The sequence below is a fragment of the Sarcophilus harrisii genome, chromosome 6 (assembly GCF_902635505.1).
Source record: "Sarcophilus harrisii chromosome 6, mSarHar1.11, whole genome shotgun sequence".
Taxonomy (NCBI): Eukaryota; Metazoa; Chordata; class Mammalia; order Dasyuromorphia; family Dasyuridae; genus Sarcophilus; species Sarcophilus harrisii.
The window spans coordinates 118,751,770-118,767,765 of NC_045431.1; the positions used below are offsets into that span (position 1 = coordinate 118,751,770).

The 15,996-nt window shown below is 37.9% G+C and overlaps 1 protein-coding gene across 1 annotated transcript; it reads right to left on the reverse strand.

Annotated features, from left to right (window-relative positions):
* Window positions 1–757: 757 nt before the first annotated feature.
* On the reverse strand, window positions 758–13,676 carry CCDC110 (coiled-coil domain containing 110). Its single transcript, XM_031943524.1, has 8 exons — window positions 13,234–13,676; window positions 12,551–12,765; window positions 8,133–8,188; window positions 6,509–6,574; window positions 5,629–5,736; window positions 5,461–5,520; window positions 1,469–3,461; window positions 758–833 (listed from the first exon to the last, which is right to left on the reverse strand). The coding sequence occupies exons 1-8, from the start codon at window positions 13,674–13,676 to the stop codon at window positions 787–789; spliced, it is 2,988 nt and encodes a 995-aa protein (XP_031799384.1). The 3' UTR covers window positions 758–786.
* Between the last annotated feature and the right edge of the window lie 2,320 nt (window positions 13,677–15,996).

A 15,996-nucleotide genomic window follows, 5' to 3' on the forward strand; every position in this document is an offset into this window, starting at 1 on the left:
ATTGTGAACTGATCCAACCATTCTAGAGAGCAATTTGGAACTATGCCCAAAAGGCAACCAAACTCTGCACCTAGAACTGTATCCTAAAGAGATCATAAAAAAGAGGAAAGGACCAAATGCACAAAAATATTAATAGTTCTTTTTGTGGTGGCAAAAATTAAAATTTGAGGGGATACCCATCAATTGAGGAATGGCTAAACAAGCTGTGGTATATGAATGTAAGAGAATACTAACTATTGTGATAGAAGAAATGATGAGCAGATGAATTTCAGAAAAACATGGAAAGCCTTACATGAACTGATGCAAAGGGAAGTGAAGAGAACCAGAATATTGTACAAAGTAACAACACTGTGTAATGATATAACAATACTGCATAATGATCAACTATGAATGCCCTAGCTCTTTTCACCAATATAATCCAAAATAATTCCAAAGAATTTATGATGGAAAATGCTACCTATATCAAGAGAAAGAACTGTTGAACTCTGAATGCAGATTGAAGCATACTATTTTCATTTTATTTTTTCCAAATCTTGTTTTTTCCCTTTCGTTTCTTCTTTCAGAATATGATTAACATGGAAATATGTTTTACGTGATTGCATGTATATAACTATATAAATTTGCTTACTTTTTTAGGAAAAGGAGGGAAGGAGAAAGAAAAAGTTGGAACTCAATTGATGTTACTTATAACTGGAAAGATAAACCAAACCCCCAGATGTAACTAAATTATTGAGGGAACAAAGTACATAGACAAAGGTTTTTTTTTTAATTGATCACAAATATTTATTAACATTTCTTGAAAGAATGAGAGTGATGTAGTTTAGATGATATGCCTGGGAGGGAAAAAAAAAGAGTTTTATTTTAAAATGGGAGTTTTTAGAAATTACATTTTAGGATAATTTAAAGAAAAAAAACCCTAAATGCAACATCCCAAAGATTCTTTGCATGTATATGATGTGAATATGGATTTAATTAGAATGGCAAAATTCTTAATCTATTACATCTTAATTCTTAAAATGTTAAAATTTCCCTCAGTGAGAAACTGTCTTCTTATGTTGTAGAAGTGGAGAAGCACAATGGAGTAGGTTCAGAATCTGAAGTCTTAGAAATATTAGCCATAAGATCTTAGGCAGGTCACTTAACCACTCATCTGCAAAATAAGAATGTCTTGCCTTGACGGCATTATGGGATTGTTAGGATTATATTGGATGATGCTTATTTGATATTTAATTTGTAAAGCACTTTGTAATCCAATGTTATTATTACTATAAAATGCTCAATTTTGCGTATCAAACTTAAATATAACTATATTAATCCAATACTATATACTTTATAGATCATGCTCTAAAATATTCCTAAAATTAAATTTTTTTTCCTAAGTATCACTAGTTATCAAAATGACAGTGTTCACTTCTTGCTACATAAGTCAGCTGAGTCAGCTCACGATGTTTATTTGAAAATACTTTACCTGAGGTAAAGTAATCTCGTTGGCGCTTCACCTCAAATTGCAAACTATCCCTTTCATTTTCTACTGTTCTTAAATAGTTTTCTAAAAGCACCTTGTCTTCAGTTAACCTACTGATGTTCTTTGCAAATTGTAGATTTTCTTGGGTATGCTTCTTTAGTTCTTCTTTTAGAACTTGATTATCTGATTGAAGACCCTTGACCATTTTGGATAACTTCTCACATTCCTTGCCCATTTCAGACATGCCATTCTTAAAAAAGGTGGCTTTGGATATTGCATTTTGAAGTTCAACTTGAAACTTCTCTTTTGCATCACATTGGTAGGACTGGATTTTTTCAACTTCTTTCTCTATTATCTGTCTGGCAGCTGTAGATTCATGTAATGAGGCTTCAAGATTAAGCTTTTCATTTTTAGCACTCTGTATCATTTGTAGAAGAGACTCTTGATCAGATTTTGTTATTCTCTCTTTTTCTTTTAGTTGCAGTATCTCCAAATGACTTCCTTTTAGTTCATGTTCAAGTGAGCTATTTTCTTTTTGAAGCTGGCATGCTTTTCTTTCCAGCATCTGTTTATCATTTTGTAACACTGAATTACTTGTTTTCAGAGATTCCAGTTCCACTGTCAATCGAGTCATTTCATGATTGACAAGAATCATATCATTTTGAGTTTTCTCCTCTTTAATTTTTAACTGATTTATTAATTCAACCATATGTTGTATCTCCAAACAGAGTTGACCATTTTTTTCTTCTAGAATTTTATTGACATTTTGGAGTTCACTATACTTCCGTATTATTCTTTTCAGTTCAACAATACATTCTTTATTATCTTCTTCTGCTTTACTTAATTTAGCCTGAATGGTTTTCTTGTCTTCAACTAAATCCCTAAATTGATTTTGATAAGTTGAATTTTTTTGCATCAGGGACTGTATGGTATAAACCATGGGTTTTATTTTTGTCTTTAGGTCAAGATTTTCATTTTCCAGTCCTAGTACTTTCTTCTGTACTTCCACAGATTCTTTAAGATAATTCTGTAAATACTGAATTTTTGCAACATATTGGTCAGTTACTGGATTGATTTTTAATGACTTCTCATTTTCAAGCTTTAGTGATCCTTGATATAACTCAAACAGTTGCTTTTCTTTATCTTTCATTTCACGTTCTGTTTGGTCAATTAATGATGATGTATCTTTTAGATTGCTAGAATCCAATTGTGAATATTTAATTATGTCAGTGTTAGAAATTTCCTTATTTTTTTTCTCACTCTTTACTTCACTTTGTATAGCAATGGAGTTAAAATTTGCTGTAGTCTCATTCTCAGATAAGTTTTGACAATTCTGACAATAATTAGTACAAAATTTTGACATTGTTTCCCCTAGTGGAATCAATTTGTTTACTAATGCCTCCAACTCCGAAATTCTGCTTGATTTTATGTCCTCATTTACTTCGCCACCTATATTTTCTTTCTTAATAGATTCATTTTTTTCCAATTTTGTAGAAAATGGAATATTTGAACCATTACTCTGAACATCTGTACCAATCTTTAGCTTATGAAGTTCCTTTGCAAGAGTTAGTTCCCTTTCATGTGATCTTTGAAGCTCATCTTTCATTTTTTTGATTGCATAGCAAACATCATCTAAGTTTCCACCATAGTCTTCTTTGAGGAGAGGCATAGTACATTTAGATTCAGTTGGAAAAGCTGTATTGACAGAAGACAGACTTTGATTTATGTAAGATAGGAAACTATAAAAGTCATTGCAATTCTTGAGTAAGTTTGATTTTTCCAAGGTATTCATGTTTGGGCTTACAGTTGATCTATTTGTTTGGTTTGTCAAAGTTGATATGTTCTTAGAAATGACCTGAGATGGAGTAGTTACACCATGGGAGACACTATTGCCAGTGACAGAACTGGATTTTTCCCCTACAGAATGAATAGTACTGGACTCCTCAAAAAGATTAATTTTCTTCTTCGGGAGGATTTCTTCTGTATTCTCTGTAGGCTGATAGAAAAAGCATGCTATAAAGGTCCATTCGATATAGCTTCCCACTTTATATCAGCCAGACTATCTCCCTTTCATTCAAAATACCCTGCACATTTTTCTATTTACTATAAAATATCCTCCATTAACAAGGGGGAACAGAAAACAGAAAAATGTCAAACATTTCCTTAAAGCAACAGAAACTCTCCTTACTCTGGCTTCCTGGAAAATCCTAAAGCATAGAAGGGTAAGTTGATTGTTGCCTGATTTAATTTTATTGTCTTTCATATCATCTTATTGTTTGCTTTTGGTGTTACATTTTAAAAAGACATGAGTAATATGAGTGTAAAGAAGAGCAATGGGAACAATTACTTGACTAGGAAAAAGGGATGTTTAGTGTCAATTATATGATATTTGTTACTAGATGATGACAACCACAAGAAATAGCATATGGTAAGCAGAGTACCATTTTGAAGCTGTGTTCATTTTATGCATTATACTAGTTCTGAGCAAGTCACATATTTTTCCTGAGCCTCAGTTCTCTTTAAAGTGGAGATAAGAATTATTAATATGTTCCAGGGTTGTTGCCAGGATGCTTTGCAAACCTTAATGCACTATGTAAATGTGAGTGATGGAAAAAAAGAGGTGGTTTTCTTCACCTATAAAAAATTCCCTTAAAGGAGAATAATTTTTATTTTACCTGAAACTAAAGCAAGAAGAAACTAATTTAAATTGAACTATTAGAGTTGGATTTAAATAAAGATTTTTGGTCAGTAAAAATTTTAAAATATTAGGAATCTGAAAAATGATGTGGAATATGTAATTTTTGCAGAATTGAAAAGCTTTGCATCTCTAATTGCCTGATATCCTGCTGGCACTTTCAATTCAATTTGTTCAAAATTATCTTCCCTAAACCTTTCAGGTTTCCCAGTTTGGTTGATAGCTTCATCTAGGCTTGAAATCTCTTAGTGATACTTTTCCTTCTCCCTCATTGAACCCTCTTTTGAATCAGATATCAAATCATTCAATTTCTCCATATTTCTTTTATCCATTCTACCCACCATTAATAATATTACCACTTTAGCTTAAAGTTGATTTCTTATATTATCTAGATTCCTATAATAGCTTCCTGACTGGTATCCCTGCTTCTAGGTTCTTCCCTTTCTAATCTTTCACATAGCTACAAAATATTCTAAGGCTGATCACATTACTCCCCTCCTCAAAAATGTTCAGTAGTTCACTATTTCCCATAGAATACAAATTCTCAACTCCTATCCACAGTCTTCCCTCAATATCCCTTCGTATTCCAGCCAAACTGCACTACTTGTACTCATGCAGGGTATCCATTCATCCCTGAAATTCATTGTCTATTCATATCTCCCTTTCAGGAGTCTTAACACCTCCAACTCCATGAAGCTCTGCCTGATTGTATAGGTGAAAACATTCTTACTTTTCCCTCATAGTGTCCCCAAATATTCTGTCTCAATCATTTCTTTATTATTTTTATTTGTATATGTGTAATTTCCTTGAAGCAGAATGGAGTCATGGAGAGTTGGAAACCACTGAGATGACTCAACAACCACAGTCATAAAAGGTTATTTCTTCATGAAGACAGTTAAGTTAGAACTGTCCTCAGTATTGACTCATGGCCTAAATTCTTATCAGCCTCAGTAACATATCTGGTAAGCTGTTTCCTTACCTATATGCCAAGATATAACAAAGACGATGGCCTTAAGAATATGCTAATGTCATATTTCTTAATTTGGATGAAGTTAAGACTTCCAAAAGGAATATAGAAGGATTTGTAAATAAGCCTTCAGATTGGTTAAACTCTCAAAAGAGAGCCTTCAATGGATTGTAAACTCCTTGAAGACAAGAACTGTTTTGTCTTTATATCTCTAGCATGCTTTACATCTCTAGCACAGTTATGTTGCACAAAATAAGATTGTTAGGAACTCCTATTCACTCAGCTCAAAACCAAGTCTATGCACAGGGAAGGTTTACCTAACAATGGACTCACCTGCTTTAACATCTTTTGGCCTTGACTGTCCTTATATAATGTTCTGACAGTTTGTTCTTCCTATTAAGAAGAGGAAAATCAAGGTGAAAGTGAACAGTGAAACTATATTGGCAGACAATTCTCTGAAATTCCAATAAGCTTACAGAAATTATTCAAAGAAAAACTTACCATAAATTTCTCAACAGGTTTCTTGTTTGTCTTTTCTGTACCAAATTGTGGCGGACTCTCTACATCAATAATACTTTTATTCAGAATTTCACTAATTTCAGATTGTACCTTTAAAAGGAAATAAAAAATATCAAGAGTTTTCAGATTCAGAAAATTATATATATGCAAGAATACTGCTTATAATGACAGATTTGAAAGGTATATAAAATTATAGTTCATAAACATTCATTCCTTTTATATGAAAGAACATAAATTGCAAAGCAATTTCCAAGTTACTTTTCTCTTGAATAATTTCTTTATAAATTATAAAATTTTAATTTATACAATGTGAAATTTTTATTAAGTCAAATATTTTCTGGAAGTTCAATTTTTAGAAAATGTTCTTATTACTTTAGAATAAATATATTAAAGGCATAATGTAGCATTGGCTTGAACTAAGAAATCTTCTATCCTTTATCTTTGATGCCCTTTTTAATGAAATCTAAGGACCAAGATAGCATCATGAACATACTTTAAGAAAACAACATTGGAATATCTATATCCTCAATTCAAAAATGACAGAAAAAGCTGTTTCATTTAACCAAGAAAGTTTAAGAATTGTCATGTAGGCTCCAGATGCCCTAGTTTATTCTGGACATTCATTTTCAACTTAATTATTCCATTAAGAAATTAGAAATGTCTCATATGTGCTCAGAAAATTAAGAGGACATTTTTAGAGGTTACCTAGTCTATACTACCTCCACATTGTAAAGATGAGTGAGATGATTTGCCCAAGGTCATACAAGCTGTAAAAGGGAGAGTCAGACTCATCTTCCCACTAATGGTGTTTTATATCTGAACATAATACAGAACTTAGAAAATTAGAAAAAATACAACATACCATACTAACATTTTGTAAAGTTTGCATGCGGAGAGCCTGAAATGATTCCAGTTGGTGTTGCAGGGCCTGTAATTAATATGAGTATCAAAATTACATTTCTTCTAGATATAAATACAGACGAAGTTAGAGGAAGGCTTTGAGGTGATCTAGTAAAAGCTCTTCACTTAACAAGGAAACTGTATATCTCATGGAGGGTAAATGAAAGCTCCAGGTCAACTGGGAATGAGGAGCAGAGCTAAAATTTAAATCCACAGTCTCTGATTCCAAGCCTAGTACACTTTTCAGGGCCTAAAGTGATTTATTTATACTGATTATATATTTGTAGTTTATGCAGAATTATTTATGCTGATAAATGAGCAAAGACTGAAAGTTGTCTATCAGGGACAATAGCACTCTGGCCACTAGGACAATACTATAACCATGATAAATTGATTTGTTAAAGGCTGACTTTATGTCATGTCCTATGGGATATAAGAACACAAAACATCCCTCCCTAAGGAATTTACACCATACAAAATATAATACAAATAAAATACTGCACAAAATAACCTCGGAGGGAGCCACTAGGAAAGGCCTTCTACTCTAAGTAGAATTTAAGCTGAGTCTCAGAGACAACCAAGGACTCCAAGAGGCAGAAGTAATGAGCAGGACCGTTCTAGAATGGAAGGCAGCCAATGAAAAGGGTTGGAGACAGGTAGGTGATGGAGTGTTGTGCCAGACTGATGACTTGAGAGCTGACACCCCCCAAAGGAGGCTAATAGAACCTAAATGAAGGTGGTGGCTTTATAAATAGAAGAAGATGTATTAGATATTGTGGAGATGTAAATAACAAGATTTGGCAATTGATTAACTGAGGTGAATGAGAATTCCATACTCAAAAGATGACATCAAGTTTGTATACCTAAGTTCCAGTTGGTTTGTGTTTGTGAAGAGGGACTGTATCTCAGGATACACAGTACTAGATATATAAATCTGAGAATCATCTGCTTCAGATAATAAATGAACCCATAGATGCTGAAGAGATCAACAAGTGAAAAAAATACAGAGAAAAGAGAGCCTAGGACAGAACTCAACCACAACATAAGAAAATGGGAGTTTGGAACAAAGTGTCTGAAAAGACTAGTAAATGGGATAGGGATCAATTAGAGAAGAACAAAAAAATTGCTTTGCTACAATGAAGGCACACAGTCTTGATATAGAATAATAAATTTATGATGGACTTAATGAGCACAGCTGCACAGTAAGAGAAGGCAAATAGTGGAGGTATTATTGAGTTGTGATTGGCAATAGGAGAGTGCAGCAAGTGATTTGAGAATGGAATATAGCATAGAATTTAACTGATTCACTAAATAAGATTAGTAAAGATAGAGAGTATAGCCAGAATAGGGGTCCTAGCCCGTGCTAGGATTAGAGCTCATTGTAAGGACAAAGGATAAGTTTAGGAGTAAAGAAAATGGAGAAATAAGAGATGATTAAATAAAGTTCAGTATACACAATCAAAAGTGGAACATTTATTCTAAACATTTTTATCTAAAGCAAAAAAAAAAAAGGTACAAATAGAGCTATCTAGAAACTAATGCAAATCTTGAAAAAAATTGCGTTTTGAAATATGAAATTGACTCACTTTTAACGCTGATTGTGGCTGGTTTTGATTTTCTGTTTCTGGTGTAGAGACATGTTCTACAAAGCAAAAATGACAAACTCTGTAATCTAGCTAATATACTGAATTTTTATTGCATGGGTGACAAGGAATAGTCTAATTACCTAAGAATCATAATAAACTCGAATTGAGGATAAAGAACCCATAATATACTTGTGGCATGACAGCTTTATTTAAAAGAGAAAACAAGGAAAAACTACTTTTTTAGTAGCATTTTTACTTAGACAATAAATTGTTAACATGTATACGTTAGCTATATTACAAAAACAAAAACAATTTGGGAACTCAAACATTAAAAAATTTCTTCTGGTATATTTAAAATATTCTAAATAGTTTACATCTTTTCATTGATTTCAAGAGCTCTCCCCCACATTGTAGAAATACTAACCACCTACTTCTGCCTAGAAAAAGCAAATCTGTTTTCAGGAATACATATAACAGTCAGACCTTTGGAGCTAAAAGAGCCTTTGGAGATCAAACAGTATCTCAGAGTCCTAGGTCATTATTTAAGCAATATTCATTATTAGTCATGTATACAATGCCATACTAGGCATTAGACACAGTCTCCACCTACAAGCAGCTTATAATCTAGTTAGCAAACAAGTGATTTATTAAGTTAATATACCAGGCACCGTGCTAAATGCTGGAAATATAAATAAAGGCTACTTCTCCCACAACTTCCTTAAGGAGTTCATAATAAACTGGGGAAGACATGCACACAAACAAAATGTAAAGTTATATACACATATATGTACATAATCTCTTTAATTAATTTATGTACATATGAATTAATATTTTAAAAACATACTTTGAGAAAATATTGTAAACAAAATGAAATTTAAGGTGTTGGTGTGAATTGTACAGGGAGGATTTTGAGAAAATGAAAATATTTTGAAGTGTTCAGAAAGTCCAAAGATCTGTGCCTATGAAAAGGAGATTCCCATAGATGCAGATCAGTTTGTGGGTGTCAGATCAGTTTTGTTCCAGTCACATAGACTGATAAAATTTTAAACTGAATAAACATTGCTTCTTCTGTACAATTCAACAACTTGGGCTCCTTGCCACTTGCCACTACCTATGTCTATTCCCAAGCTCTGGTGTATTGATTTCTTTCTCCCCCTGAGGAGACTCAGGGGACTCAGAAAACTATCAGAAAACTCTCTCAAGATGTCAGACTGTCAGCAGGCTCCCTACATGCTAAACTTGTACCTGTTAAGATTTAGCACTAGCCCTCTCTCTTGTAATTTCTTCAGCCAGCTGAACAGGCAGGGGACATCTGCCTTTTTTCAAGACCTGAAACACACTCTTAGATGTCCTTACTCTCTTAACACCCATGAAAGGAGAGATAGTGAATTAACATGCCAAACAATGATCATCATTAAGTTCTTGATATCCTTTCATGACTATGGATTCTACTTACCTTTATTCTGCTACGATTCTAAATATGAACAGAAAATACTGAGATGGAGAATTTTTGTGCCTAAAACAACCTAGAATATATAGTTTTTAAGTTAATGATTTATAATGACACAGGATAGTGTACAGGAAACCCTCCATGTATATTGCATCGGTGATTTGAAGTTTCATTTACCTGAGGTTTGTTCTACTGACCCAAACTTCTTTAGAATTAACTTTTATTGAACCTTTGTGGTATATTTATAGCACCTGACAAACATGAAGTAGATAAGTGGATAGTGTATGTTAACATTGCTGGCTGAGTCCATTTATTATGTTTCCTTCTAAACTAGGCAAGGGTAGAAAGATGGATTATATGGCCTACAGACAAGTGAAATGAGTTGTCCAGCCTAGCAAAGTTAGAGAGAAAAAAATCTACCAATTAGATTCCTTGGAGTTTAAAAACAAAACAAAACAAACTCTTTTGAAATAAAAATTCCTTAAGGGTAATAAGCCTTATACACACCTTGGCATAAGGTAATTTAACTAAATTACTTTGGGAGTCAGTACAGAATGAAAATATTGTTTGAATGATGGAACAGGGTACTTAGGTAGTCAAAGGACAGGATAAAGGCACAGATGATTGCAGTCTGGGAAACTTGCAAACCTCAATTTTTCCCAGGCCAATTCAGTTTCCCCAGTTTAAGCTAGTCCAGTCCAGCCATGTCTCTCCATCTATTACCTGCATTTATTCTAATGGGAAAAAAGGAAGGGAAGAGAAAGAAAAAGAAAAATGAAATACATATATACACACTATCCTTCTACTTCTCCTTTATAATCAACATTTGATGGAAAATCTGACAAATGCTGTTCTGAATGTTGAAAGTCTGTTTTTATTTAATATTATCTTACTTTAAGGGGAAGGCAGAAGGAATTAAGAATTTATATAGTGGCTACTATTAGACTGATAATTGCTTTTACAAATATCTCATTTTATCCTCACAATAATTACATTGTTGCATTTCACAGGTTTTACTCCATTTTACAGTTGTGGAAATTGATGCAGATAAAGATTAACTGAATTGCCCAGGGTCACACAAATAGTAAATGGGGAAGCTGGATTTTGAAATCAGGTCTTCCTGAATCCAGGCCCAGCACTCTACCATGATGCCTAATATTTCAATCCTTATATTAAAAGCAATTTAGGAAGGACTAATTCAAAGTAGTTAAATCTGAAAAAATTTTACTTTGTAAAATCGGATAAATTCTTGAATAATAATTTGCAAATTTAAGTTAGGCCAATTAAATTATATTTTAAATAAAATATTTTTTTAAAAAAGAAAATCATTGTAAATTTATAAACTCAAGTATAAGTTAATTACATTTTAATTTGTCTTTTAGATTTATTTATGGTAAGGAACACTTCTATTTCATAGAATCAGAGTCAGGGACCTTGGAGAACATCATCTAGTTCTTAATCTTTGTCATAAACTCCTTCGGCAAGGAGCCTGTGGGCTCCTTGTGTATATACACATGTACTTACAAAAAATAAAATATCTGGTTATAATGGAAACCAAAGGTTTGTGAAAACAAAATTTTTCCTGTCCAAGTTCTCAAAGCCCCCTGAAATCTTTCCACACACCTGTGGGCCCCAGATTGAGAATCTCTGATATAGACTGTTCTTCAAGTGTATCACAAAGCAATCTAGACATCAGGATATAAATGCAGATGCCTTGACCCTAAAGCCATTATTATTTTTGTGTGCTTATGTGTGCTTTTCCAATTACTGCATAATATTTCAAGGGAAGTAAAAATGTGTTAGGTAGGAATGAATGAAAAAATAAAACTTTGCAACTATGATATTGAGGACTATCTTGGCTTTTGCCTTTAGGATGCTCTACATTTGCCTATGGGGCATTTTGGATTTTACACACATGTAAAGCGATTTTTTTTATCTATGGTTCTCAATGCAAAAGCTGACTATATTAATAACAGTAACTGAGAAGAAAAATATTTACAGAAATACACAGATCTCTTTGACTGCCTCTCATTGAGCCCAGGAATAATTCCGATTTCTGCTTTCTGCTCTTTACTAGTATCTCAGAAACTAGCACTCCAGAAAAAGTGAATTTAAACCCTCTAAAGGTATGCCATAAGGAGCCCATAGCCTATACTATATGTATGTGTATGTGCCCTGTGCAGCCTTAAGGATTCCTTAGTTTGTACAGTGTAGTCAACTTCTAGGATCCCTACTCAGGCATTCAAGGCATTTAATTTACCACAGATAGCAAATTTCATGATAATTAAAGGGAATAGAGTGAGTTGTATATCATCTAGGACTTTAGGAAAGCTATATTTGGAAAGATGTCACTGAAATCTTTTCAGTGACGCAAGGCCACTTATTTCACTTTAATTCAACTATAATGCATTTTTATAAAACCTTCCTGGGGATACAAAGAAAAAAAAGGGGGGGACAAGATTGCTGCATAATGCTTCCTGTGAAATGGAAGGGCTGGAGTGAGATGGAGAAGAAAAGTTGTATTTTACCTAAAGACTTTAGAAATTAGAAAGCGGCATCAGGAAAGATGTTACAGAGATCCTCCCAAGAATGCAAAAGAGGTGGGTTACGTAATTCTGCTTTACTCAAAAACCACTTAAGCATATACTTATAAAGATCTACACGTGTAAGAGGTACTGGGGGTATCAAGGTGGGAAATAATTACTCTGCCATGGCCTATTAGTCTAATTACTTTTGGAGGGAGGTGGGCGGGAAATCCACTAAGTCCTCCTAATGTAAAGTGGTGCAAATATTCAGTCTTCATGCTTAAGGAAAATTTGTTTTAAGTTCAGTGCTGTAAATTGCTGTTTTCTGACAAAATTCATCAAAGGAATTAGGCTGCTTGATGAAAAGACATCTTATTCGATGCAAAGACAAGTTAAGGAGGAGGGAGGGACTCATAATACCTTCTATTGTTGCCCATTCCTACCTGGCTTCGGGGTGGATCTATTGGGGATTCCCAAGAAATCCGGGTGGAAAGGATGCATGGCATCCGTCCCAGAACTGGGAGGCTCATGGCGGCTCCTGACCCCTTGGCAAGACATTGGGGGAGGGGGCGTGGCCTCAAACAAGCCCGGGCAGGGCTGACTTTTACCTTTTTTTGGTGCGCTGTTCTCCTTTACCCCCTCAGAATGATTTAGGAGCCTAGACACAGAAAGGAGAAGAGACGCAGCTTCCCTTTTCCGTAACAGAACTGCAGTCCGTGGCACGATTTACGGAAACGAGACCATCTTTCACTGCGGGGAGGGGGCGGGGGAGGGGAGGGGAATCCCTGCAGCCAGCATGCTAAACCGTCAGCCGCTGTGGGGCCGGCGGGCAGCACTGGCCGAGGCGGCCGCAGCCCCGGCGGGCTGGCGGCTCACGCTCTCCTAAGGGGCCAGGGGGGCGACGCCGAGCCCGGAAGTGCCCCCCCCAAGTCCAGGACGCCGGCGGGGTCCTCGAGGGTGTCCCGGGGTTGGGCGAAGACGGTCAGATTCCCACTACGGCCCCTTCTCGCGGAGACCCCTGGGAGGCTGGGGTCGGGGGGAGGAAGGGGGAGTGGGGGGGTGCTCACTTAGTCCTCATTGCCCCTCGGCCCGCCCCGCCCCAGCCTCCCTTTCTCAGCCCTCTCACCCGGCGACATCTCTGTCACCCCCGGCCCAACCCCATAACTGCCTATCCCCGCGCATTCCCTCTTCTCCGGGTCTCCCCCGCGGCTTGTTGCCAGGCAACGAAGCCTCAGCTCTCGCGATGGTGGGTAAGGCGGATATTGCGTGCGGGGCTTTCGCCCTGGGCACGCGCCGTGCCACGGGGGAGCTGCGGGCGTGGGGCGTGGGCTCCGCTCCTAGGCCTTGCGTCCTCCCTGGCGCCTCCCCCGAGAGCTTCCTCCCCGTGGGGCCGGCGGGGGCAGGCGCGGGGTGAGGACTGAGGCGCAGGGCCAGTTTGTGCGCGCTTCCACAACGGTGGTCTTGCACCCCCTGGGCGAGCACGGCTTCCGGGGGAGGGGAGGACGGGGACTCAGCCAGCGCCCCGCTCGTTCTCCCCCCTCCCCCCGCTTCTTCCCCTGGGCTTAACATGCATTGAACAGTTCTGAGTTTAACAAAGGGAGGGATTTCCTGCGCGCCCTGGGGCTCAGCTTGGAGGGCACGCGCGGGGTGGGGCTGGTGCTTTGCATCCCAAATCAGCAGTGATCCCACACTGGATCTGGTCAAGGAACCTCGCCTCTGGGGACCTCCATCACCCCGCTGGGGAGATGCGTCCTCAGGGAGCACCCACTTCCGGTGTGAGGACTTCCCTTTTCCGGCCCGCTCATCCTCCTTGGCGCTGAGCTCTCACAGGCGGCTCCTTAGCATTCCAAGTAGCCGCGCTCTGGCTGCTGACGAGATTCAAGTAAACCAGCAGCCCTCCAAGGCACTTGCGAATCCCGACCGCCCCAGTCGGGTGACGACGTCCACATCTGCTGGGCTGGTTGGGCGAGACCCCTGAAGCACGGGCCGTAGCGCCTGCAGCTTGCTTAGATATAGTGAAGACACCGAGGTGGTCCGCTGTTCTGGGCCATTGGTAGTTATCCTGACGCAGTCCTGCTACTAGAATTCAATGACTGGGAGAGAGAGTGAGTCTGAGGACTTTGTATTGAAGCGGGCTGTATTTCCTATCGATCTGTGGTTCCTTTCAGATTCCCAGCCGCTCCTGGCTGAGGCATAGCCTCCCCAGACAAGTTGTCTTTCCAGGATGCCGGAGCCTTTGATTCAGTTACAAATCTTGGTCAAAAAGCATCCCTTGTCCCAGTCCCCACTGGGTCTGAGCCAACTTGGGCTCTCCCAACCCCCTAGGACACTCGATATAAAAGAGCCAAATTAAAATCCTCGTTGCAGAGGTTCCAAACGCGCCAGCTCCTTGCTTGGAATGCCACAGCGCCCACTGGAATATTCTTTTCCAGTGCCACCCTCTCTTTACCCTCACCTATTTCCCTAACCAGACTCTATGCCTCTCTGTCAGGATTTCTAACCTTACTTCCAATGCCCATAATAAACCCTTTTATCAATCTAGTTTTTTGGGTCTGTAAATTCCTTTACAGAGAACTAATGCACCGCCAGAAGGGAGTCCCCCAAGCTCCCTATCCTTGTGCCAAATCCCAAGGGGTTGCAGGGGAGCCAAACTTCTTCCTTTGGTTCCCTGAACCCCAAATCTGCCACTGGACCTTATCATTTAACTCCCTGATCACCAGAAACCCTAATCTCATTTTGGTTCCCTGATTGGGAACTCAGAAAAACTAAACATCATTTGGCGAGCAAACAGAACCCCAAAACTCTGGACACTCAGAACCAATTTGGGTTTTGAGCTATTGGAGCAGTATTCTCTCTGGGGGAGAATATCTGCATTTTCCTTTTGTCTCAGTCTTTTCTCTAAAAGGTAATGGGCACCCAGACCGGGTCTGGGCTGTGGGCAGTATTCTCCCGGGGAAAGTATCTGCATTTTCTGGCAAAAGACAGCCTAAGGGAGAATCTCTAGGAATGGAGGAAGGAAGTGACCTATCCTGCCACAAGCCCCAAGCTTTCCAATTCTATAGCTCTCTTCTGCTCTAGGCATCCCCAGAGAGACAGAAAGATTTGACAAAAGCTCTCCTCAGGAATATATTATCACCCTGCAGGAGTTTGTTCCAAGTCCTCAGAGAGACAAATATGCATGAGTGCAAGGCTCCAGACAGCTCCATGTGTGTGCCCTGGGCAATTTGATCTGTCCCCCTGCTATAGAAGGGTGATATGGTGGGCTTACCTCAGTTGGAAAAAGCCTCATGGATGAAAACCTCCCGGAAGGGCCACCAAAATAATGAGGGCAGGATACCGAAGGAGAGATGTGATAGGAATGGGTGTGTGTTCCTTGTTCTCCAAGGCGTGAGTTCGAAGCAAAGAAAATTAGCTAAACTCAAAGGCTGTGACAAAAAGCTTTTATTGTTAAAGAGGTACCAAGAGAAAGACTTCCTTGGCGGGCAATATCATTCTCAAGAGAGAAGTGATTTGCAAAGAGATATTTTCTGAAGACCCATTTTATACCGAGTCTAAGAATGGACATTCTGTATGCAAGACCATTTGAGTTTGTATATGAAAGGAGACATTTTCTGAAGACTCATCTTCCTGTCTCCAGAGGATGTAAGACCATTTGAGCTTGTATAACTTTTTGTTGGTGATTTTACAAACTATATAGGGCTATCTCAGGTCAAACAGAGTTTTACTCTCATCAGTATGACTCTGCTTCACTTAAATCCAATTCAAGAACATCAAGAACAAACAAGAATATCACCAGGGAATGGACCTGTTAGAAACATGTTTGATATTGAAATTCAGTTATTGAGGATAATTTACCAAAAAAGAATCTAACTTTCTAGCTAGAAGCGAG